General features: G+C 37.2%; 1 protein-coding gene across 3 annotated transcripts in view; it reads left to right on the top strand.

The window, feature by feature from the left end:
* The window catches only part of LOC128988328 (rho GTPase-activating protein 20-like), a 247,851-nt gene extending 221,924 nt beyond the window's left edge, over positions 1-25,927 (top strand). For all 3 annotated transcript variants that reach the window (XM_054409512.1, XM_054409513.1, XM_054409515.1), the window contains 11 exons: positions 4,243-4,353; positions 5,067-5,165; positions 6,970-7,134; positions 7,707-7,924; positions 18,610-18,736; positions 19,381-19,655; positions 20,494-20,668; positions 21,579-21,850; positions 22,244-22,530; positions 23,046-23,233; positions 23,790-25,927. In XM_054409512.1, coding sequence (XP_054265487.1) covers positions 4,243-4,353; positions 5,067-5,165; positions 6,970-7,134; positions 7,707-7,924; positions 18,610-18,736; positions 19,381-19,655; positions 20,494-20,668; positions 21,579-21,850; positions 22,244-22,530; positions 23,046-23,233; positions 23,790-24,878 — 3,006 coding nt within the window. In that variant the 3' untranslated portion in view covers positions 24,879-25,927. The remainder of the gene's footprint in view (positions 1-4,242; positions 4,354-5,066; positions 5,166-6,969; positions 7,135-7,706; positions 7,925-18,609; positions 18,737-19,380; positions 19,656-20,493; positions 20,669-21,578; positions 21,851-22,243; positions 22,531-23,045; positions 23,234-23,789) is intronic.
* Positions 25,928-26,149: the final 222 nt, after the last annotated feature.

Genomic DNA, 26,149 nt, shown 5'->3' with positions numbered 1-26,149 from the left:
ATGACGAGTTATTGAAAAGAATGCTATAATAAGCTACAGCAAATGAAATCAATCAAAGGAAATGTGTCAAACATATCGTATTTGAAGGAAAACTTACCCAGTTATCAATTCAAGTGAACAATATAGCAGCAAACTTTCTCAAATCGTCATACCACATCACTAGGTCTGAGGTTTATGTGATCTACTGTTCTACATTGTTCACAAAAGCTCATAACACATTATAACAGCTGGCATAGCTCGATTGTTTGTCTCTGAACAGGTGTTTAACATCTGATAATAGCGACAAAGCAGTATGACCCGCAGTGTAGTGTGTGTGGTGTAGTGATGTATGTTATACACAGCGTACCTGGTCATACATGGGGAGCAACGTCGCTGCGATACCCAATTGGTTCAGTAAATCGGTGAGTTTAGACCGTTCCTTTCACACGTCTTCGCGTTCTTTACTGGATACTTCGGGGTTTCATACAAAAATGTCTATGTTTAGTGGATTTGTCTTTATAAAAGTTTAGTTCCAATTAGTAATGACAAACAATATTAAAATGTGTTAAAATGTCGAATAGTGAAGTGTAGATAAAATTATATATGTTTTGTAGCTAACAGTATGTGTGTGGGGAAATTTTTCAATATATACGTACATTGAAGTGCGATGTGGGGTGTTCCAGTACCCAATGAGCATACCGAGTGTGTTCTAGACCACGGACTATAGTTCCTCATTTCTAGTAGGTTTTCCTCTTTAGCATTCAGTACACATATTTTGCTAAGCAATAAACAACTCTTTGCAGGGTCAATTCGGCAGGTAGATGTTTCAACAATAGCTGAAGGTGAAGGTGAGGTTAATATGTACCTATATAATGTTGCATTTCTAGTGTGGACAGCTGGTGTGTGGTGTATATATAGTGTAGCCGAGTGTAGGCTATGCCGGTAATTGGCGAGTTAGTGTCGGTAGCGGCGAAACCGTTACCTCTGGTCATCTGCATTCCTTGGTCCCGGCTCCCAGCATAAATAGCGAACACGAGGAGCGAGGCGTGGCCGGTCGGACCTCCTCAGTCCTCACTACACCATCCACACCTGTCACGTGCTCATCCAAGGTCGAGCCCAGCTTCGGTGTCCACCTGAATGTTCAAGCCCAGTTTAGGCGGGTACCTAAATATTCATGCCCATTTTCGGTGTCTACATGAATGTTCAAGCCGAGTGTCGGTGTCTACCTAAATGTTCAAGCCCAGTTTCGGCGTCTAGCTTAATTTTCAAGCCTGGTTTCGGTGCGCGCACCTCTATCAGCAACTGAACTCATCCTTCTCTTATCCTTCACTCATATTTGGGTTAAAATACGAAAATAGAGACGTCCTATCTTAAATAATTGATCGATTGAATTGAAGAGACTCTCGGCTGAAAAAGACCAAAGTCATGCACAACTCCAATAAGTTCATCACGCTCTGAAAGTGGACCAATTTAAATTCTCAAATTTGTTTACTCTATGATTGGTTATATTTTATGTTTGATAACATTAGTCCTGTTTTTCAGCTACAAATCTTAGCAGTCTGTAGACGACAATTTGATTCACTATTGCTTTGTCATTACTGATCGCCATTAAGAATATTGGGGTTGCATGATTACAGTGAGTTGAGGGGTGGCCACTCTACAAAGTGCACAATAGATTTTAATGCGCAATTCCGGTGCGCTCGTGATACTTTTCAATCACTTCGGCATCATAGTAGGTACATACCAATATACCACCAACCACCGCGGACCGAGCTGTTATTGGGCCATTAACGGCAACCAATGCGCAGGGATTCGTAAGTCGATTGTTATCTTCGTCTCTTCGCCTAATCAAGTGGTTTTGAATGTTATTTGCATTCACTACTGTGTCGCTACACGGCCATCCTCCTTTATATGGATATAAACCACGTAAATGCCATTTTTCCTATCATACTTGCAATAAACATTAATTTGTAATCCAAACAAAAACTACAATTTAATCTACGGTATTCTGTAATGTATTCAGTTGGCTACGCAGCTACATGGTGCATTGTTTGGCCTGCCTGTGGTAGTCAAGCGGTCAAGCCGCGCCCGCAGATGTGTGCAACTGCAACTGAGTTGCATAAACGCAACATTCCTTCTGATAACATCAAACTTCCCCCTCCTCTCCACCATGTGTGCTTTCCGATTGTTAACGCTAACAGTGGAAGTGATAAACATGACTAAACTATATACAGTGTCCAGTAACTTTGCAGTGTTGTACTGGTTTAGCTTAGTCACTAGGTTTTTATGTGTCGAAAGTTTTCGTAGTCAAAGTTTTTCAATTCCCACTCTTGAGTTTTACGCATAGGATATTTTAAGGTTTTTAAGCATTCCTTTACGGCGATGTCAACGTTGAAGCCTGTTTTGATGCAAAGTCGAATTTTGAATAAACGGGATGATAGTTTTATTCATATGTATCAATGATTTATTGAGAAGCCCAATATAAGATGGGTGGAATAAAAAATATGAAATAAATAAACTCTAACAAAGTTCTTGGACAGTTTAATGACCAATTGCCTGAACTTGTTTATCTATCTGTGGTTTATTTATCTTTTGTGCTTTGGCATTACGTTATGTCAACCTTTTCTTAGATAGCACACTTAGGAAACATTGATATCCTAGCCTTATACTGATAGTTAGAACAAGGTTGTCAAATAAATATCAGAGCATCGAGTGTTTCTGTGTCACCACGACACATTTAGCACATTGTAGCTTCGAAAGCACTATTTATTTTTGGGTTTAGAACCAATCTGGCAACTGTTATAGTTGATTGTAAATACTATATGCAACAATTGTAACAAGTTAAAATGGTTCTAAAGCTAATGTTTTACATCTTGAGTGCTCTTCGAGACTCTCTACGAAAGCTACATACATGATTAATTATCCATAATGAGTTATACTTATGTACTATGTTTTTTATGTAATGACTCTGGAAAGCGATAGCCAAGTCAAAGGAAGGTGTTGCCTAAATATGATGGTTATCTACCCATATCAAATTTAAGTCCGACTCGTCAACCCTATAACAGGAAAATGGGTACAATTTTGCATTTCGCGTTCAGTGTTACAAAAAAATTGCTCTGCCTGACCAAGCCAAAAAAAATTGCTCCTGAAAGTAACTTTTCATCTACCCATTGTAAAGTAAATCTGAATCTGCAACCCTATGATTACATTTTCGCATTTCGCGTTCAGTTTTACCAAGAGGTTTGCCAATTTCGGCCCGCATGCGCGGTGTGCAGCGATGAGTGTAGAGCAGGCCTGATACCGCCCCGGGTCCTGCATTCCTTATCCCCTCCCTTGCAACTGAGAACGCTTAATTAAGAAATCACTTTCAGGCCAGATCCTGCTAGATCTCGCATGTAGCCGGTGACATCAACGGCCGCGCTGACTGATGGCGCGACAACGCCGATCTAGGCTAACCTCTTCACAGTACTGATGACGTAGTTATTGGAACAAATAAATAGATCCGATGAATGGTATTATACCTATGGTCGTTATACCGTCGTATTTTGGTCCTTGGTAGATTACTGTTGAAATTGGTGAACAAACTGAGTGATGTTTTGGAAGCCTTTAAGCAATTAATATTGTACCGTGCCCATACTAGGTGTATTTCAACAGATAACGCGTCGTTCTTCAATGATGCATTCATCTCCCGGAAACTAAGATCTAACGAGTAAATACTGTAGATGCATATGTTTGGTTTTAACCTTGATTGCGATGGAGAGATTTATTATCTTTATGATCAAGTCTGAACGATTTTACATTATGACATAGAAAGTGGAGGTAGACATTCCATCCCCATGTTAAAGTTGTAGCCAGTTTTTTAATAAAATTTGTCTTAGTTGATGTGAGCCACCTACAGATTGCGCTGATCTAAATTACTGATTTCTGCCGAATACATGATGGATTTTACCAAGTCAAACTTATGGAATGACTTATTATGAGCTATAGCAACTGTTGTGACCCAGCAACTATGTCAGTAACGAAAAATAAGGTACAGAATAGAGTTTTAGACACTAGGGCAATCTGTGACTGGCTCACAAAACTACATTTTTTTTGTAAAAAATTGGTGACAGCTAATCCATATAGATGGGATGTCTTTGGTGGAGGTTATTGAATTTTATAACTTTGCAGATATGTTTTCTTTCACTATCCATTATGATGTTAACATGACATTAGCAGATCCTGGTGTATATTGTGCTAATGTGAGGTGCCTGTTTGTTGCAGATTCAGAGACTGGCAGAGTATGTGCAGTACTTTGAGTCCGTACAGCGAGAGACTGATCCTGACCATGCAGATCATGACCACCTTCAACATGCCAGCAACAGGGCCAAACAGGTATGTCATACTTCATCTCAGCACAACTTAGCAAAAAAATGTTATTTCAGTTTATGGTAGTATGGCAAAAAATATCACACACCATTTGTCTAAAGTGTATTTACCATACTTGTCTGGTGATTGTGATTCTGCACTTGACTTCTTCTTGTGCGGAAACAATAATGCTGGTTCAGTAAACATAAATTTTTCGAACTAGTAATGTTAATACTACTGCTACATCCTAGGATTTAAATAATTTGAGGTATAGTAAAAAAATTTGCACTGAGCACCAAGCACCAGCACCCTGGCAACACTATTGCGGAATGTTGCTCTTAAATTTTGTCGGTTGGTGAATTTATAAACCTAGTACACTTGCATCCTGTGGTCAGAATATGTATATTTTCAAGGAGTTTTCTCAAAATATTTCCCTTCCTTGATATGATGGGCAAAACATTCAATAGTTGCATTTGGTGTAACAATAAGCATGATAATTTGGAACAATTTAATAAATATTGAATATAATAACTTATCAGATAACTTATTGAGTGAAGGCCTTTGGATATTGTGAAAAAAAACTGGATTGTGTTTATTTTATTCTAATTGACTTTGTCTATCCATGTACATGTTTTACAGACAATAACTTAATTGATTTGAAGTGATTTCACAATTTATTACACTTATGTTCGGTACCATAGTCAAGAATCATATGCTTCTATTTTTGTTTTTGTCCTCAGGCGGTGAAGCGAGGCCAGGAGGAGAGTGATCTCGAGAGGATACAAGATCTGTTCCCCAACGATTGTCTGCGACTGTATGACAAGGATGTTGTAACCATGGTCAGTATCAGCATTAACTTTTGAATACTGATGTAGACATCCCATCTATATGGACCAGCTGTCGCCAATTTATTTAAAGAACATAGCTGTGTGAGGCAATCACTGAAGATGTGTCTAAAATGATTTATTTTTACTTTTAATTGTTGCTGAGATATTTGATTGGTCACACCAGTTGTTATAGCTGACGATGATAAGTCAGTCTAACAGTTTGACTTGGTTTAAAAGTTTGCATATTTTACAGAAATCATTCGTGTATATCAGCGCAATCTGTGGGTGGCTCACTTAACTAAGTACATTTTGTTTAAAAACTGGCGTCAACTTTAACATAGGATGGAATGTCTAGTTATATCAACAGTCAAAAGTTATTATTCAAACAATAGTAGACACCACTGATAAACTAATAGGTACTGTATTAAGCTTAATCTTGAAGTTCATGACACAAGACGAGAACACTGATTACTCAGTCAGGTTTTTACACAGAATACGATTGTCACAGTGACTCTGTTATAAGCTATTAGTTCAGTTCAGTTGTTATTAGTTTATCTTTTAGTTAAAGGTTTTTGCAAGTTTAATTTGTACTAAAGTTGGGGTGAACCACTGAGCTTTAATGAATATTTGGAGGACTGGAGGTAGTTTTTAAGAGAATTTTGTAGTGTACTGGGAATAGCTTACACTACCACCTCAACATGCTGCTTGGAGTATTCAAACTTCAAACTAACAACCTCCAGACATAATATCTAGCTCATTGGGACAGTAAGTTCAGATTTTAAAGGATGAACATATTGATTATACCTCTATTAATCAGTTGTTGGTCCATTTGATTTTTAGAATATGAACATAATGGTATTCTCTGTTATGAATTTTTAATCTAGTTCAGTTTTTAACCGGGTTAGGATGAAGACTATCACCATATTTTCTCAATTTCAGTTGTTCGTTGAGTTCACTTTTTAGTTTTTACTTATGTTAGGATGATCACGATCACATTCTTTCCATCAGTTCTTAGTCTTCTCACATATTCTCCGTCTCAACAGCCATGACATCACCTGTAGGCTAACCTTGGAACACCTCGTCTGGTTGGTTGTCCTGGCATTAGTTATGTTGGCAAGCCTCCTTTGGCCAAATTCCAACCATTATATTACATCTTGTTTTTATTTTTTGTTGTTTGTCCCCTGCCAATATATCAGAGATCTTATAGGCTCGTTGAATATATCGTGATAATATTTCAGGATTAGACTCGCACTTGTTTATTTTTCTATGAGATTAACGCTTGGTTTTGGTTAGAATAAATCACTGTCACTTGAGAAATACAGGTGTTGTTGCTGTATAACATGGTAGTATCTTCTATCTTCTATTAGGGCGAAATCTCTTGTTTTTTAAGTTAAACTTGCCTTGGTTTGTGTGACCAGTCTTTGTACTCCATCATTACTCTTATTTTCCATCTGGCATGATTTATCTGTGCAGTATTTCAATTAATACTCTCTTGTATACACAACATTTATTGCTCTATAGCCTATGTAGAGGTGATCACAACCAAAACTTACAGCATGAATGACTATTGAATCATCACACAAATTTGCTTTGGTTCTCTAATTATCACCAATAAAATAACTGAAAGAATCCTATTTATTAGGAGTAGGCCTACCACTTTAGAACTAGTTGTGAAACTTAAAAAAAAATATCCGAAATCCTTTTTGTGAAGAATTTATTTTGTTAACACCAAGTCCACAGCAATATCTTGTTTTTTAGTCGCAATACCCTATTTTGATTATTTTAGTTGATAGTTTGTGGTTATTTTGTATTGCAGAAGATGAAAGGCCTGATGCGTAAGAGGTCGAGCACGGCGGCTCGGCTACAGAGGGCGTTGTCCGCCAAGTCTCTGCGGCCAGAGTCACCCCCGCCCGCCCCTCGACCTCTCGCCCCCGCAGAGAAACGGACCTTCATAATGGAGGCTCCCGTCCAATTTGTAGCGGTACGTAAAATGTTTGTTGTATGAAATCTTACACTATTAGTAAAATCTGCTGTACATATCCCAAAAAGAGTACACACTCTATCAGGGGTTTTTTCTAGTGGTCACTTTGTTTTGTTTGGGGTTCTCTGCATTTTCACTTCCTAGTGACATTCTAAAGAATTCACCCTTTCTACATCACCAAAATTATTATTTCCGGCCCTGGGAAAATATAGTTAAATTTTATAAAAGGGGTGAAATTTTCTTTGATAAAATAGCATTGAAAATATTCCAATAAGAGAATAATTAAGGGTTTTATAAAAGGTTGGACCATTTTGAGTTATAGTTAAGGTTTAAAGACATCAGATTTTTCAAGAGGTTTCCACCATTAAGCTGGGAAGAATGTTCCTCTATAGAGGAAGATTTTTGAATACTTGAGGGCTGTATGAGAAGAATTCATAGAGACACGGAACTTTTTAAAATGGGATAAAGACATGTTTATTGCTGCATCAAGATGTCTATATTTAAGATCACTACCGGTATATAACTTCCTCTCCAACAATCACAATTTCTGCTACATCAGACTTGTTTTGTAGGGAGTGCAAAGTCAGGAGCGTCATCTGTTCCTCTTCAACGACTTGCTGCTTGTCGCCAAGGCTCGGGCCGGGGGAAACTTCAAGCTGAAGGAGAAGGTGCGAGTGTCCGAGTTGTGGATGAGTCGCAGCTCGCTGGACGAGGTTACGGAGCTCAACAAGTCAGCTGACACAAGCTTCGTCCTGGGCTGGCCAACTACTAACGTCGTAGCTACATTTACGTAAGTGACATTGCTTACTACTTTCATTGTTGACAGTAGTTTTTGTGATTTTGAGGATAGGTGAAGACGTTTATCAGTGTTCTCCAACTGGCGGACCGCAGTCTATAAACGGTGCACAGGCTCCTATTTCACAGAACCCCTGAGAAAAAAGCTACAGAGGAAACTTGATTACAGGACAACCTTGCGCTTTCAGCTTTAGTTTGTTGTGCGCCTGCATAGATACTCGCTAGGGCAATGTACTTGTAAAGCACGGGTCACACTAGGCTGTTCGCCAGCCGCTGGTGATCAGCAGCTGGCACCAGCATCACCGGCCTACCAATCCAGGCTGAGTCAGCTCAGTGTCAGCTGCGAATTTTGTGGTCACATTAAGCTGACAGTCGCGGCTTCTTTAAATTCGCGGCTGATGCCAGCCTAGTATGACCCGTGCTTAACATACAAGGAAGAGGGCGAGCAAAGGACTCGTTGGAAGTTCATTTTGAACAGGGCACAGGGTCTTCTTTCAGCATGAGTGTTAATATGTGATGGTGAGGGGGAAAAAGAGTGCGAGTTGGGTTAGGAGAAGCGACTATAGTATGTATACACCAAATTTAGGCTTAAATTCTCCCACTAATTTGTTTGCTTAATTTATGTGTTGCAGCTAATTGCCATTTTGACAAACCTTATCTGTTGAGCTCTTGTTTTAATGGTAGGATCAAGACGTGGAGGGGATAGATTTCTTCCCCTAAAACTGCCTGAATTTTGTTAGGCAGAGGTTGCACTGAATTGAAAACGTGAGAAGATGACAAAACCCCATATTTCAGCAAGCATTAAGTTTTAATTGCTCAAAATCGTAAAAATTGTGTAAAACAAATTTACAACCTTCTGAATATATGCTTTAGATGATCAAATATAAAATGGACAGATGTAATAAAATCGTACACTTTGCATTGTTTGTTTTGTGTAAACTGTTTCATATAAAACTCAATAATACCTTAAAAGTGTTTTTATCTATCTAGAAATGACAAATACATACAAAGCAAATATTTAGTGAGAGGCACATTAAAAAATATTTGAATAAAGAATGATTTAACTTGACTTAAAGCAATCTGTATTGTATACTACTGCATGAAAAAAAAGCTCACAAAAAAGTTAATTTATAAATAATTAGAAGTCATTATTGTCGTGTAAAGATAAAATTCCTTTGATTTTTTTTAGTTTCGTCTTCATTATTAATATTGTCGTGTCTCTCATCAATGTTTCATTGAAAAGCCTTAGAAAATATCATATAAGCGTCACTGAACATTCAATATCCTCATCTCTCTCAACTTGACAGTGGACTATCAGTCTCATTCTTTACTTGCTAGATTCCATTTAATTTGAGACATATATAAATACTCCATTGCCCAGCACATAATTTAATGGTAATACATAGTGTAATGGTAATTTAATGAGTTAAAACAGTAGCCAATCAAAAATCATAAGAAAAATAAGCATTAATTAGAAACCACGAGGAGACGCACACTGTCTTATTCACCGGTAATTCCGAAACACGAGGAGAAGCACACGGTGGAATTGACCAGTACATGACAAAAAGCTGTCACTAGACTAAAATGAGGAGGCGAAGGATGGTGAAAAATAGGTCACAGTATTCCTGGAATGTGGTGTGTTATGCACAGTAACGGCTGACAATACCGACCACCAATAAATATAATTTTTACGCCAAAAAGTATAAACTCGGTCATTTAGACAGCTGTGTGACCTATCGCGGGTTAACAGAGTATAGTTCTAGGCCTTGAGTGCACCAGTAATCTGTACTAGTGGGATAAAAATTAATTATCTTTTTCGTGGTTTTGAGATTGTTTAAGAAACCATTATTTTGGAATTAATGTGTGATCAAGTGTAAGAGAAAATGCATCCAAAGCATTTGATATATTTAAGCCCTTGAAACTACTTTGGGTAGGGACTACAATTACTAATAAGTAGGCAATTTAAAATGTTTTATGCCAGTACTGTTCTGTTTCATGAATGGATAGGCAATTTTTCTTAAGACTTTCTAAAGAGCATAAGAACATATTCTTAGGATATTGATTGAACTCTGAATAACTTAGAAGGCTTTGAGTTTATGACAATATACAATGTTGAAAATTATCAGCATTTGTAAACCACATACATCATAAACGTTTAGTCTTTACAGGTTTGGAAGTGCCTGCTTAATTGAACAAAATACAGCTATTTGTGAATTGTATATTATATGATTTTTTTTGGGGGGTTTTCCTTGATAAAATAAAAGTGTTTAGTAAATTAATTGTGGATTTGAACAAAATGGCAATGAAAGCACCACTGTTTCATGCATAGCAAAATAACTTTGACTAACTCATTGATATAGGTTTCCTGTCTGTTTATAAAAATATTTATGCTGTACATCATTTTTAGGTTAAAACATAGGTTGTTTGCTATAGTACACACATCTATGTAAAAATGTTGGTTTTCTCTTTAAATCTTGCACCCTATTTGCAACTCCAGTTTTCAGCTGTTGATTTAAAGAAATGCACAGTAGGTGTTGTAGTGTACCGTACCATAAACATCCCAAGAAAAAAACAACCTGCGCAAAAACGAAAAGATCAAGTGGTTCGCGCCCCGCGGCGCAAAAAGGCCCAGGGTCGTTTTGTTTCTTTCTGGGATGCCTATAGTAACTTGATGGTTTCAATTTAATTAAGACAATAATAGGTTTTACATACCTCTGTCAAACAGCCCAAAGATTAATATTGCTCATCATCTTACATGTTTTGTTGCAAATACAACATTTCAAAGCTTGCAACTCGTCAAAAACACAAATAAAACAGGGCCGAACCGAACATTAAAAAACATAAAAATGGTATACACCATTTTTTTTTTTTTTTTTTTTTTTTTTTATTAGTAGGCCCCGAGGGCTTCCGTGGGGTCTCCTAATCCGTCAGGTGCCACGGCTGTTTGAACGGAGTATAATAATCGAGAACGGAACAGATTATTATGAATGAAACCCTCGAAACACTCATCCACAAATTCTGAAAAGTCCCTTATTTCCTTGTGATAACTTATTACCACTATTCAATGACATTATCTGGATCCTTACCTAATTACCAGTGACCGGAAATGAGTTGGTTAAACTGTCATCTGGAGATTGTTAAATAGAATTTGTGGTCATAATGTTTATCTAGTTTATCTACCTACGCAATAAATATTTTAAGATACAAAATGATCCCATGAAATTAGTTTGTGAAATTAATACCAACAAGTAGTATTTCTTGTTTTGTTATCAAAAGCTAATATGAAATGGGAAAAGTGAACGTCTGTGTTGGTTGGGGGGGGGAGGTGCCGCTGAGGGCAACAGCCGTCGACACAATGGCCTCCTGGGAGTTTCTCACCCTTGCTGTTCCGTTCTCATCACCTCCCCCCCCCCATCGTTTTAATGCCGCTACATCTTGTAATTTTAGACAATCTCATCTACATTGTTGTAAACAGTTCGTAATGAATCTACCAAAACTGGGAGATTTTGTTTTGGGAAATTTAATATTTTATATTGATAGTATATTATAGTTCGGCCGCTTAGAAAACGACCTGCGCTCTAATGCTAAACCAATGCTGGAGGAGGTCGCTTTCTAAGCGGCCGAACTATAGTCATATTTAACTCAGAGACAACTTTTTATTGCGTTTTGAAAATAGGATTGTGAGAATGATTACCCTGAAAAGAACTTTCTGTCACGAAAATCAGTTCCCTCATTTTATTTTTAAATATACTACCAGCATGAACAAATCTGACGTACAATAATTATTCACGATATTATACTTATATGATAGCATTTTTAGTATAAATGATTAGCTAAACAATGTCGTGCATATATCCAATAATTCTTGTTATTGTGTAATTTTTTGTTTTGCGCCTTAGACAATTTGTGTTGTTTATCCACAGAATTACGAGAATTAAGAGAGAGTCTATCTTTATTTTTTTATATGACTGTGGGAACTCCAGTTGCTCTAGAAATTATGACTTGATGCACATTTAAACAACAATATACAGATATAACGAATTGAGTATCTGTCGAGTACTGTTATAGATTTCAGATCGTTTCAGCTGTCTAATTTTAACTGTGGATTAAGTTCTAACCTTAAATAATTCGTTCCAAAATTTAAGTTGTAAATATATTATAAAGAAAACAACTCATGTAAATCCATAAAATACAACGTCGAGAAGTGGCAATAAATACCCGCAGCATTCGGAGAACTTGTGAAAACTAAACAGCGAGGCCGCCTGTGCCTGTTTCAGCGTCTTTTAATTCAGAAGACATAATCGTGTTAATTTATTGGTGCCGGTTCAAGAATGTGTTCAGTTGTAAGCTTATTATAATTTCTTTCTCACGATTAGTTATTCAGTTTCCCGCTACAGAATTCTCGGACGATGCCGGCGGGTTTAGCAGACCTGCGAATCCTTCATAACGTCGACTTTGTCGCCCAAACAAAGACAAATAGCCGATTCTTCTATTCGCGTGGTACATTTAATTTAGCTAACCTAAAGAAATTAATGAATGTTTCACACAAGCGTTGCAAGACATGAAAATGCCTTAAAACTTACTTCGGCTGAATCATACTAACGGATATAAGGAGCAATGCTTATTTTAAGGGCATAGCAGCATTAGGGGGTTTGCCCAGAAATACCCCTTAAAAACTATTTCGTTAAATTTTATTCTCTTCCGTTAGCCACAAAAGAAGTTCATAGTCACTTTAAATTCTACCCTCCGTTGACGTATAGCGTTATATTGTCTTAGCGTGAAATGAATCTGTTATAAAAGATGAACATTTTTATGTCAACTCCAAAACACCGACTAAAGATGTAAGCTCTTGTATTTGCGTTTCATTAAGCATTTGTATACATCTTTACCCCCTGTAAGTTTAGTTGACATTGAATTAAATTGTCTGCAGTCCCTCTGTGCACAAGTTGTTTGCTCTTACTTAATTGTACTGTTCATAAAGAAGGGTATTTATTTAAAAGAGCATAGTTTTCAAACATTAGGTAAAATACTCTGAAATGTTAACATTTTCATCTAACATGTGTTTTAGCGAATTTCCCTATAGGGAAGTAGCTATTACCGTAGGTCTCATGGTAAGACCTAGGCCCGGGACCGATTTACTTTTTCATTTTGATGTCCCCAGAGGCCAAAAACACCATTCGTTCAAATATATATATATATATATATATGTGTGTGTGTGTGTCCATCCGCACGATAACTTGAGTAATTTTTGTCCGATTTTGATAAAATTTGGTTTGAAGGTGTAAGGCGGGATAAACTTGAATGAGTTCGCGAACCAGCATGATCGGGCCATGGGAACGGGGGTTTATGGGGGGTTTTATGGGGTAAAAATAGGTTTTCCCATTTTTGATCCTGAAAATACAAAATTTCACAATTTCTTTTTAAACCATTTTGTAGAGCTTAAAAAACAAATAATTTAGTATATTGAAGCGTTATTATGCGCCTAATTGTTACGGAGAAAATTCAAAAAAATTGTAATCTAAAAATTCCCATGTTATTCTTATGAAGAATAAGTCAACCGTAGTAGCTTGCTTGTTTATGAACATATTTTGATCAAATTTGGAAAATACATTAATTTCTTACTAAACCACAGTACCTTTTAACATTTTACATTAAAAAGACTTTTTTACCCTCCCTGTTGCAGCAAAGCTAAGTACTCAAACTAATTCTGTTTAAATAGGGAATAAAATTCCCTACTAAAATGTCTCCTTAAAAATATCACATTTAATGTGATATTTTTAAGGAGACATTTTAGTTTAAATCCAATCAGGCAAATGGAAATTCGCTAAGTCTGCAGGTTTGCTGCAACGGGGTTTTGTTTTTACATCTACCCTGAAACATTCATTTTACGTCATCGAGATCTTATTTAAGTGTGTTTTTGTTTGAATTCTTATTCAATAGTGTTTTTAGCTAATTTGTTTTCAACCCTAAATTATTTCGAAATATCCATATTTCTTTAAACATGGATCTGGCATACACTTTATTTCACGTCTTCTTCTATATCGTATCGCGAAATTATAGTTATAAACTGTTCTAATTGAATGGAAAGTTATTGGGTATAAAATTTCCAAGCAATTAAAAATTAAACGGGTGGAGCCACCAATTAGCCCCTAGCTCCAGGCTGGGCGGCGTCCTCAGGTCGGGGTTTCCCTTGCTGGTCAGCGACCCCGCGTCATCCCCTCGCAGTGGACAGAAATACTCCCCTAGAGAGAGTGTTCACCCCGGAAATCCCATGAACAAGAGAAAAGCTACGTTTTTACTTTTTCCCCGACTCCTAGACGAGTATTCCATTCATTTTGCCTTGTGGGATTGATCAATAATGTGTTAGTTCAATAATGTGATTATGTTGTATGACTAGTTTTGGGTTTGGTATTTATATTTAGAGTTATCGTTGTGTTTTGTTACCTAATTGTGTTTCCTCTATTCATGTTCCTGAAACCACGGATCAAGAATAAATTAATGTGTTTAAGTTATTCTTGACGATTTGTGATTTGATGAAGTCATTTCAAAAATTCTGAAATTGAACGACTGATGCTCAGAAACTAGTAGTCTGTCAATAGATTGCAGATGTACGACGAAAAATTTAATTCCACTGATCACAAAAAAAGCCAGTAAACTTTTTGTTCATCTGGGCTAACAAATGAAAGATGGAATAGTTGCAGACATACAATAATAGATTAGATGCAAACTCTAAACAATCTACTCCTTGGCTGAGGTTGGAAAACAACATTACCCAAAGATGATGCAAATATGTGAAGAGATGAGTTCCAGGAAGTGTTGTCTACATTGCACCCCTGGCATGTACCAAGGGTGACAGGACAGGCAGTGACTCACTGCTAGAGATTGTGGTACATATGCACCTGACACCTGGGGGCTGGAAACTCTCCCCAAATACCCTCAGTAGATAGTGTAGCTTTATTTAAATTTGAATAAACGTTAGTCATTCTATTGGAATATTCCTACGTTTGCTGGTAATATTATTGATTATCGTTATTTATATTAACAAATTGATGGGGATGCAACCTTGGTGTAACCTAAACATAAGTGAGCGATAAGTTGATAATGATGAAAGTGATATTGGAAGTGCAAATAGTAATACTGGGTCCAATAATAATACCCCCTTAAAACTCGGAAGTCATAAGTTCTTTATTCCAAAATAACAAATTTAGTATTTAAATACAGTATGTTTGTTTATAGCTTCTTAAAATTCGTGTTAATCAAGTTCAAAATAACTATACTGTAGTCTATAAAGTATTGTTTAAAAAAGAATAAATACTTTCTACGGGCATGGAATCGGCAACAAGAAAAGATTAATAATAGCCTAATAAAATGGACGATTCGACAGTAAATAATTATTGACACAACTGTTGAGGTTAAATATCTCGGATAGTTTATGCTGAATAGACCATTATGCTAATCGTAATATAGTTTGTGTTTATTCATGTGTATATTTACAAAAAAAATTTTTTGCCGTAATTTCAGGCCTTGTTAAACTATTTGTTTTCTGGTTTTCTATTTTAACGGGTCCCTTTTCCCGTATTTGACAATTTTTGAGGATTAATCTTATTTTGTAAATACTTCTGATTGCGAGGACTTCCGGGAAGTTAGGCTTGATTTTGATAATTATTTCATGCAAAAGAATTAATAACACAAAAATATTCAATTGCCATCCTTAATTAGTTTGTGTTGGGGTTTAGTAGGAAGAATGAATTTTTAAATAGTTCTTCTATAATTATAATGTTTTCTATTACTCTTCCTTTTATCGTTACCTACTAAAATGTTATTCTTCAATATTTGCAGGCTATTACCATTAAGGGTAAATTATCTACGCTGAATGAAAATAACACAAACACTTTATTTTTGTTAGAACTTCTCCTCAAGTGTGTCTAATACCGGTTTACTCTATTATTCAATCATGTGTAATGACAAACAATCTTTTTTATATTGTACACTTGACAATATATACTAGAACAATCCCCGTATTTGGAAATCTTATTTTGCATTTTAAGGATTGCGAAAACTTCCAAATGTTAGTTTGTAAATCCAAGTCCAATAATTGGAACTTCCCGTGCAAATATTAGTGGCGTGATGTGCATATGTTTGGGGTGATATCAGGCCCAGGATATAGGAATGCAGGGTGGGGATATAGACGTGGAAGGGGTAGTTCTACTACGCTCTACTACAACCCCCCCCCCAATGGCCCCAATCAGTCATAACTAGTCACCGTCGCTAGTCAGTTCAGTGTAGTAGTGTTATTCTTAGTCAAGTGGTTGTGTTATTTTAAGATGTATTTTCCGTGCTTCACTGCCCATCACGACGATTCGGATACCTACATTTACTATGGATTTGACAACAAACTTCCCACCCCGCCTCCGAAAAGGTTTCGACGAACTAAGTCATTGTGAGTTTTAAAAATTGATTTGGTTTTATTGTGCTTGGGTTAAAATGTCCTTCTATTTATAGGGTTTATATAAATTCTTTATATTTTATATTCTATATTTATATATTTTATATTTAATTTATATTCTTCGCCAATGGCACTGATAGTCTACTATGACCGTGAAAAGAGACTAGCGTGATTTAAAAGTTTTTTTACAATGAAATTCTAAATTTACTTAAGGATTTATAGGGGTGCTTGATTCATATTAATGTAGGCTAGTGATTAGGCCCTAATATTAATATTTTACTATAATAAACTGTATCAGCAATCTGGCACATACTTTCTCCCATAAGCTTGTCAACAACCTTTATCATTGATAAGCTGTGGGAATAACTATGATAGTTGTAGAAATAGATCACAATAACTTTTAAACCGTAATTGTTAGGTACAGTGATGGGGGTTGCATTATTTTGTTTAGAATTATAAGTACCACAAAACATTAATTTTAACCAGAACCGGGGTTTTCCCAAAATCCTACTTTTTTGTGATTTTATGGGATTTGTAATGGGAAAATAACATAAGTTTCGATAACTTTTGAACCATAGGCCTAATTTTAACGGAAATGGGATTTGTACCATTTTGTTCAGAATATAAAGGGCTTTAACATACTAAATTCTCATTAAAATCGCTCGGGCCATTTACAAAAAAATTGGAGGTTTACTCTATTTTATGGTTTTTTTTTATGGGGAACCCCCATTAAAGATCAAAATAAAAAATAAATAAAAATAACTCCTGGAGATACCATGGATTAAGTAAGTAGGTACCTACATACCAAATTAGGCCTACATCAAAATCGGACTACAGGTGTGGTCTGTAGCTCTTGTACATCCACACATACAGACACACAGGCGTCACTTCGTAAACCACTTTTTTGGGTTCAGGGAGACCCAAAATGGATATATCCACTCAAAACTCAAACTCGTAAATTTTGACGAAAACAATAGGTATCTACTTTCCAATACTATGTATAGGGGGAGAAAGTAAAAATACACCTTATTACCCTACTTGTAGCAGCAAACTTAGAGGTACTCGTTAAACCTAATGTTATTTAAATTGGATTTGAGGCAAAATCTGAGAAAACGGAAGTATGCCTGCATATTTACTGGGGTGGGGGGTATTTATTTATATCATAATGGTAGATTAAATTCAATGCAATATTAATATCGGAAAAAAATCTATATTGAATCCGGTAATATGACCTGTTCTCAGTGGAACTGTAGGCCTAACTTACACCACATTGTAAATTACGTATACACATGTAAATGCAATTAAATAAGTGATAGGTACATTTTGTATGCCAGGTTATGCTCTACTAGGTTATAATATAGGGAAACATTGGTTTTCCCAATTTTGACCCTAAATCACAAAATTTCACAAATTCTTTCTAGGCCCTAAACCGTTTTGTTGAGCTTAAAAAAGAAAATTTTATGTTGAAGCGTTGTTAAATGCCTGACGGTTACGAAGATAGTTTAAAAAATTGTAAATTTATGATTTCCAAGCTATTCTTATAGAGAATAAATAAACTGTTGTAGTTTGCTTGTTTATGGATATACTAGGCAATCAATGTAGGCAATTTTTTTTCTTCATACTAAGCTATAAACATTTTAATAAAAAAAAACCACTCAATACCTTCCCTGTAGCAGCAAACCTAAGTATGTTCCTCATTAAAATTAATGTAATTTAGATAGGAAATAAATCTCACAATTGTTAGGGGAATATTTTAGTAGAAATCTAGCCAGGAAAATGGAAATCCGCTTAGTCTGCAGGTTTGCTGCGGCGGGGGTATTTTATAATGTCTCTGGGTAGCTGAGTGTTTATGGTAGGCTACTAAGTTGGCAATCAAAAGGTTAGCTCCTGAGAAAAGCCAGTAAGTTTGGTATGAAACTCGTCCAATCTGGCGTTTTATTGTAGTTTTAATAAATAATCTTGGCTTTAGAAACAAATAATTTGTCAGCAACAAAGCTATGCAGATCGATTAATCTCTTTTATGTCCTAGGACGCTAGGCTCTAGCCTAGAATCGGTTTTGTGATTACTTCAGCTAGACATACGGGTTGCAGTGTTATTATTACTTATATTAAATCCATCCCATTGATTTGGCAATATCCTGGGTTCTATTACAGCAACCCCCCACCCTCTTCCTATCATGATCACATTAGATGTGTTCTGTATCAGTTAGTGTAATGTATCATATTTGTTGCAGGACGCAGGCTGCCAGGGACTTGTGGTGGAACACTCTGCAGGATGTTCTCAACAAGGAGCGAGACAAGGAGCCGAGGTCCACCAACATACAAGTTACCTACTACGACCTCTCTACCGCCATTGAATATGTAAGTCAAACAGCATCAGTGTCATGCTGCAAAAATACATTTGTTAGGTTATCATGGATTTTACAGCTCCGTTCTTCTATCCACTAAAGCTCCTCTGCAGTACATGTTTAATTTAGGTTATCAATGGTTTTGCAGCTCTATTTTCTCCTTCGTGCCAATAAGCCTCTTCCTTTCTCAACCCTAAATAAAGTCTCGACTTGCAGTAGAAGTTTTCAATTTTATCATTAAGTCCTCTTGAATGGTTTCTGGCTCTTGATTTTTCAGCAAGATCTTTCTCTTTACTATCTATTGATCTATGTGCGATGATCAAGTGTTAGAATATAATCTGCAAAATAGATCAGAGTAAATAAACTGATCACTATGAAATGGAAGTGAGACCTGTTTCAGAAAAAAACTATGGTCAAAATTGAGATAAGTATGCTCAAGAATTTGCTTCCCTAAAACACATAATTAGGTTAGTTTTTTTAAACGAAAAAATCCTCCACATCATGTTCCACTTGATGAAAATGATCGATTTCAAGTCTTGCAAACTATTTTGTGGTCTTTCAGCAAAACAGACTCAACCACAACATACATCACAAATTTGAGTCAAATATGGTGTACTTTATTTGTGTTTGTATTTGACCACAACCGTGTGTTTGCAGTGTAAGACGTTCAGTGTCGGGCCTGATGAGACGGCCAGGGACTGTATCCGTCTCGCCCTGGAGCACCTTGAGATGAGGGGGTTGGACGCCTCACAGTTTCAGCTCTGGGCCAAGACTGCGAGGGAGGAGTCGCCATACCCTCTGGTGGGTCATGAACGTCCCTTTGCCATCAAGCTGAGCTGTCTGCGTGACGGACTGAGCAGCGAGGAGGGCTTTGACCTAGACCACTGCAACAACTTGCACGACCCTCTGGCAAGGTGTCACTTCATTCTCAGGTACGCTTACTGGTTCTTTAATATGTTGTAGCCTGTTGAATGTCTTAGTGTCTTGTTACCTTCTTGTAATAGTCTCAGAGTATTTCGGTACTTAGTCCGTTAAAAAAAGCAGTATCACTTGAATAATCTGAAATTTTGGATTAAAATTATTGAATCAGTTAATAAGTTTTAACAGTAAATTTGAGAATCCTTGTATATAATACTTGAAGGCGATTTCTACAAAACACTACTCCTCCATTAATAATGGACGGATTTTTACAAACGATGTGTCAAAATGAAGTATTGTTTGTGGAGATGCCCCCTTTCACCAACTCCTGTTATAAAAGTCCTTGAACTTTGCCCCACAGGCCATCAAAATCCCAATGTATTTCTTATGGATAAAAGATTTTGTTTACTTAAACGGACAAATAAATTGTATTAATTAGGCCTACAGCTGTTCATAGTAAACACACGATACACACAAAAGCATTCGTTTTCAGTTTTGATAACTGGAGTGGAGTGATTGATTACATTATCTTTGAGTTGACTCTTTTAAGTTATCGGAAATTATGACTGTTATTCGTTTTGAAATAACGCCCGCAATACTTTGCAATTGCTCGAATTTGAGCAACAGATGCACTAGTCTTGTATATTATTCATTCGGTTTCCTGAAAGATACGATACAATTGTTTTAATTGTGTTTACCAATTACAATCTACGTTATTGGTCTTTCCAAAGTCTATTATTACTATTTATTGTCATAGGTAGCTATCATCACTTGTAGACACTTTTTGGCCACAATTTTATTTATATTCTTCAGAGGAATAAATAAGTTAAGACAATACTTGTTTTTTTATAGGAGTACGGCTAAGTCTTGTGATGGAGAGGTGAAGAAGTCCTGCAAGAAGGCCGGAGGTCGGATGAGGATCGGCCATGTCTTCCGCAGAAGCCTTAGCAAGGAGAGTTCAGGATGCCTTTTTGGTCTTCCGCTCACCAAGATTTGTGAGGGTGACAGCTTGCCAAGGCCTGTAATGGTAAGTGTAACAAAACTTGTTATGCTTTGTCGCTTTCGACCTTTTCAAGTGGTGTAACGTTTTGAGTTTTTTGTGTTTTTTATCCAGGTATACCCGCACTCTCAACAGACTTTTTTCAAACCCATGTTTTGCTGCTTTATGTTAGGCACATAAAGGTACATGTTTGCTCTCATTCAAACTGATAATGTTGTCAGCACTTCATTTTTAGGGAATTTCAAACTACTCTCTTTTAGCTCAATCTAACATTATGGTAGTGCCTTCTGTGGAGGCCAATTGAGCAGGGCCGATTTACCAAATAGGCACGGTAGACACGTGCCTAGGGTGCGAGGCAATTGGCTTTTTTGGGGGAAAAGATTGGTTTGTATTTGCATGATCACGGTAAACTTCTAATAATCCATTGCGACCATGTAGACATAATAACCTACTCCCGCGATTGAGGCAAAATTCTGACTATTTTCCTGCGGTCGTCTGGACGTTAATATAGTCTCATATTGTCTCCCATGGTCACGGAAACGTCACTGTTGCCATTAGCGATGGCGGTAAATTGAAAATACCAGATGGATATACAAAATTCAAGCATAATTCTCAGATTTCCTGGTCAGTGGACACTCTGTATGTATATTTCAAAGGGGCACAACTATTAGTTGTGCTTCGGACACTGACAGGGTCAAAAATGGGCCTGCAATTGAGTTGTACATTTGGTCTGCATTAGTAAACTCTTTCTTGACATCAAACTCAACGATAGAAAATAGAATGATGCATGAATGAGGAATTAAGTATCACAGTAGTACCACAGTACCTATTCCACATATAATAATGCGTTATTATTTAATGTATTTTTAAACTTCTTCTGAAGGTTATACCAACTTTTATTGGTATTGATTGCTCTAACAATTACATATGTTTACAGTCCATGCTGCAGCAGCTGTTAGCCAAGGGTCCGTTCACTCAAGGCATTTTCCGCAAGTCAGCTAACGCGCGGATGGTGCGAGAGTTGCGGGACAAGCTGGACGCAGGGGAGGCTGTCACATGGGACCACGTCCCGGTGTTGGTCACTGCGGCTCTGTTCAAGGACTTCCTGCGCTCTCTGCCCGATCCTCTACTGTGCTCTTCACTCTACCCGCAGTGGAGGGACGCGATAGACACTTCCAACACCCACCACAAACTGCTCAAGATCAAAGGGTAAGTGATTGACTTTGCTAAGGAATTCCTAGCTGTTGAATGAAATTTATTAGGGGATAACAATTATTTCACGTAATCACATAAGAAACACTTTTTATTAACCTTGAATTCATAATTATATATGTGTTCAGTTTCTCACCTTATAAAAATATTTATGTACTTTAGTTTTTTATCTCATTTGATGAGTTCTCAGTAAAAACTTTCTAATGTGTTGTGATGTTCATTTCAAATTGCCCAAAGGCGTTTAGAAAAAAATGCAAGCAAAATCGAACCCATACAGTAACATAAACAATATACTTTCACAATTACATATTTGTCACCAATTTTACGTGGCCCATTTAGTTAGTTATCTGAAGTGTGACGATTTTGTTGAGAAAGTTTGTTTGTCCGCAGCATCCTAGCTCAGCTGCCGAAGGTGAATCACTCGCTGCTGTGCCACTTCCTGTGCGTGCTGCATCATATCTCGCGCCGAGCGCCTCACAACCTCATGTCCACCAGTAACCTCGGTGTGTGTGTCGGCCCCTCGCTGTTGTGGAGTGACGCCATGTGTGTCACCGAGGATCTGAGAGCTGTCCCCGTCCTGGTCGAGTGTCTGGTGTCGCATTGTCAGGTGTTGTGCGGATCTCATGTACCCCACCTGCTCGGCGACCCTCGTGACAGCGGCACTGAGGAGAGCGACTGTGAGTTGTGTTTGATCTCTTTTTGGTATGGGTTTCTTGATTTTTACAATTTTTAAACCCCCTACATGTAGACGGCTTTGTTACTAGTCAACAGGTTTGTGGGGTTATCCAGCGTGACAGTAAAGTAATGTTATAGTTTTTGTCATATGGGTATGGGTAGTAGTGATTAGTTAGGCATCTTGAGCTATTTGGTTGATCACCATCAGACACTACCTATTCCAAGTTACTGTGCAGTAAAACTATTAGATCTGGGTCTGGAAATGTTATGATTTCATGAATGATGCACAGGCATTAGTGATTTTCAAAGATCTATAAACACCATACATTTATTATTATGTGTTGGTTTGGTTAACCAACATACACCGATGAAGGTGTTTTTAACATTTTTTTTTAGAGGAATAAGAGACTTATCTGCCCAAGATTTGCAACTCTGATATGATTTTCACCCTGCATACTTCCTCTTTTGTTCTTGTACGTGTTTACATGTCTCATAGATCGCTGTCTCATTGTTTCAGCCATGAGACGGGATGACTCGTCCATAGACAGCCTGGAGTGTAGTCCGCCGCCTCGCAAAGACAAGATCTCTTTGTCTCGAGACTCTGGCCTCACCATGTCAGACTCTCAGCTGTATACTCCGGACGAGGAGGAAAGTGGCTCCACTAGTTCCAGTGGTTATGACCCAGCCTTCGACAACCATGCCAAGGTACGTATCCTAGTGTATTACTAGGTCTTAATGGTGGATTACAGTTTTGACTGGTTCTGGTTAAATTGTTTTTATTTTAAATTTTCACGATATTATCAATTTTCAGTTTTTTGTTCTTGTTACCAGGTTAAATACCTATTACCAACCTTTTTGTAGATATCCAAATGATGATAGATATCTGGGTCCAGGATCGAGCCTTTTTTAGGATCAAACCAGCAATCTCTTGACTATTTGAAGGTTAAGCACCCACTCGGCTAACTGAGATATTTTTTTTAATTTTTTAACTTGAAGAGAATTTTATTATGAAGTTCTTAAGGGCATTTTTTAGCAGATTGCACTATTTTCAAATGATACTGTAATAGGCCTATATGGTCCGTTGAATATTTTCTCAGCTAAGAGTTTTACTTTTGAAATTAGTTGAATAATGGTACATTGTTATTGTTTTGCTTAATCGTTTGAAGATAACTTGCAGCATTCTCTTTTGTAGGAAAGAATAGTACAATATTGTTTGTGTATATAAAAAACAAGTAACTAATAGTGACATGGTGTTTTGCAGGTAACATCCACAATGTCTGGTCCGGCTGAGTACGTGAGGGTTTACGGAGGCTGGGAGGAGAGACTCAACCCAAACTTCCAGCGACAGGCTTGGTTCCGCCAGCGCTCCAGACGACTCAGCTCTGTACCCAACAACTCCAAGACTGAGGAAGCAGTGAGAAGAAGTGCCTCCGAGGAGTCGCTGCTAGACACTCCCCCTCCACCCACCCCTCCGCGCCGCAACAAGCCTGACATGAATGGCAATCGGACTGAAGTCACTGGGAAGAGTTCCCCCAAGGAGCCTATGATGTATGCAGACGACAAGTTTGGAAGGCATCCACCTCTGAGGAAAGTGACGGCTGTTCATTGTGAGGTTGTGGATCAAACTCCGAGATCAAGGTATAAAGACCCACATTCCCCCATTTATGGAGTGAACGGTGTGAAGAAGTTGTCCCTGAGTAGTGCAGAGTTGAACTTCAGTCCATCCAAATCTGAGCAGAGTTTTGTGTCGAGAGATGGCAACTACTCTCCACAGAGGATACAGGAGATATACTCTCCCATCAAGTCGGATCAAAGCTTTAACAGGATCGAACATTCCTACAGCTCGTCCAGTCTGCTCAACCACTCTAACACGAGTAGATCCTCCGACTCAAACACCATCTCGGACCACAGTACCTACAGCTCACCCAAGGTCGGGGACAAGGTCGTGTTGGGCTTCGGATCCGGAGATTACTACTACGCTTTGAAAGAAAATGAAGAAGTGCATAATTCAGAGTGTGATGATTCAAGTACTCTTTCAGACGATGACTGCACACCTCACGTCTCCAGATCAAACTCACGAGGGAACGAGGTGACGACGAAACTGCGTCATCTACCTCCTGTACACGTCGAGACTTGTTTTGTCCGAGGGAGACTGAAGCGCAAGGAAGAGAGAGCTGCTCACAGGTCACGATCACTTCCCCCACCACCACCTTACAGGCCTCCGCCCCCCGCCACGCCTGCTACACAGAACCGCCGAGCCCCCATCACATCGTACTACCTGGGGGACTGCAGCCAGTCACAACGTTACATCGTCACAAGAACTTTCATGGACGAAGAGTCTTACGTCTGACATTAGTTGAGAAATGGTGCATTGGCTCCATGAAGTTCACCACGTTTAACCCGGTAATGTTTTGTATTGTGGACATAGTAACTGAGCAAGTCATGTTTATAACCTAATCTTTAACTGTTTTCACTGATTGTAATGAAAATGCAAACCAAACTTTTTTCAAAGAGCAAGTAGTTTTCCTTAGTTTTTGTTCTATTTATAACAAGCTATAAATATGTTTGTTTTATTCATTTTCATTCGAAGGAGTCATTTTGTAAATACATTCTGAAATGCTCAACTCGTTAAGTTTTCAGTTATTTAGTATTTTAATGACAGGAAGTATCTTTGCTTATTAAGTCTTAGGTACTATAATGAACATCTCAAGACTGCGTATTATACATATAAATTCAGATTTGTGTCATTTCTATTTGTACATTTTGATTTGGTGTTTGATGTTACCTTTATAATGATTTTAAGCTAATTTAGGTTTCTTACCTTAGTATATGTTTAAATTCGCTGTATAGTAATTGAATTGCAGGCACGACTACTTAACAATTGCGTTTCAGTTATGGTTCTTTTCATCCATGTCGTTATTTAATTTTTTCTTTAATCTCAACAAAGGAGGTTTTCTTTTTAATGAGTCAAGTCAGGAATATTTGACATGTTGAAATGATAACAAAACGAAGCGACTGGCTACATGACATGGAACAGCATCGGGACTATGAAATTATAATTGTTATTTGTTACGTCATTTTCTACGAAGTAATACAAGTTTATATTAATGATAATGTACAAATATAAGATAAATATTTAGTCTTCCAGTTAGTGTTGACCAAGATCTGTGATTCAGATGTAAATAGTTTAGTGTAAATCAAATAGTCTATGAGTTAATTACCAAATTACAATTGTAAATGACAAATGTTTGGCCATATTATACACGGCTTGTTTTTATATTAAGAACATTGTGTATAATGTATTTTTGAAACTTGTAAATATGACAGTCACTAGTTAAGCGTTACAATAAGAAATTTGTTTTTTTGTTATGTGAAAGATTAAATTCATATATTCTGCAAACTCAATATGTGTTATGAATTATTCCTGTTTTTGGGGTTGTTAAGGCCGGTATTACACTATCATAGTTCTATGACATATTATATTATCAAATATATGATAATATGTTCTCTCAAGGAGAACATATTATCATAGTTCAAAACCATTATAATAGTTGGTACATTACACTGTAATAATTTTCATCAAAGGCATATGATAATAGATATATGTCATAGAACTATGAT

This window comes from Macrosteles quadrilineatus, unplaced genomic scaffold (assembly GCF_028750875.1).
Source record: "Macrosteles quadrilineatus isolate MER2022 unplaced genomic scaffold, UCM_ALF_1.0 Scaffold_3__2_contigs__length_128488019, whole genome shotgun sequence".
Taxonomy (NCBI): domain Eukaryota; kingdom Metazoa; phylum Arthropoda; class Insecta; order Hemiptera; family Cicadellidae; genus Macrosteles; species Macrosteles quadrilineatus.
This window is presented reverse-complemented; position numbering and strand designations above follow the sequence as displayed.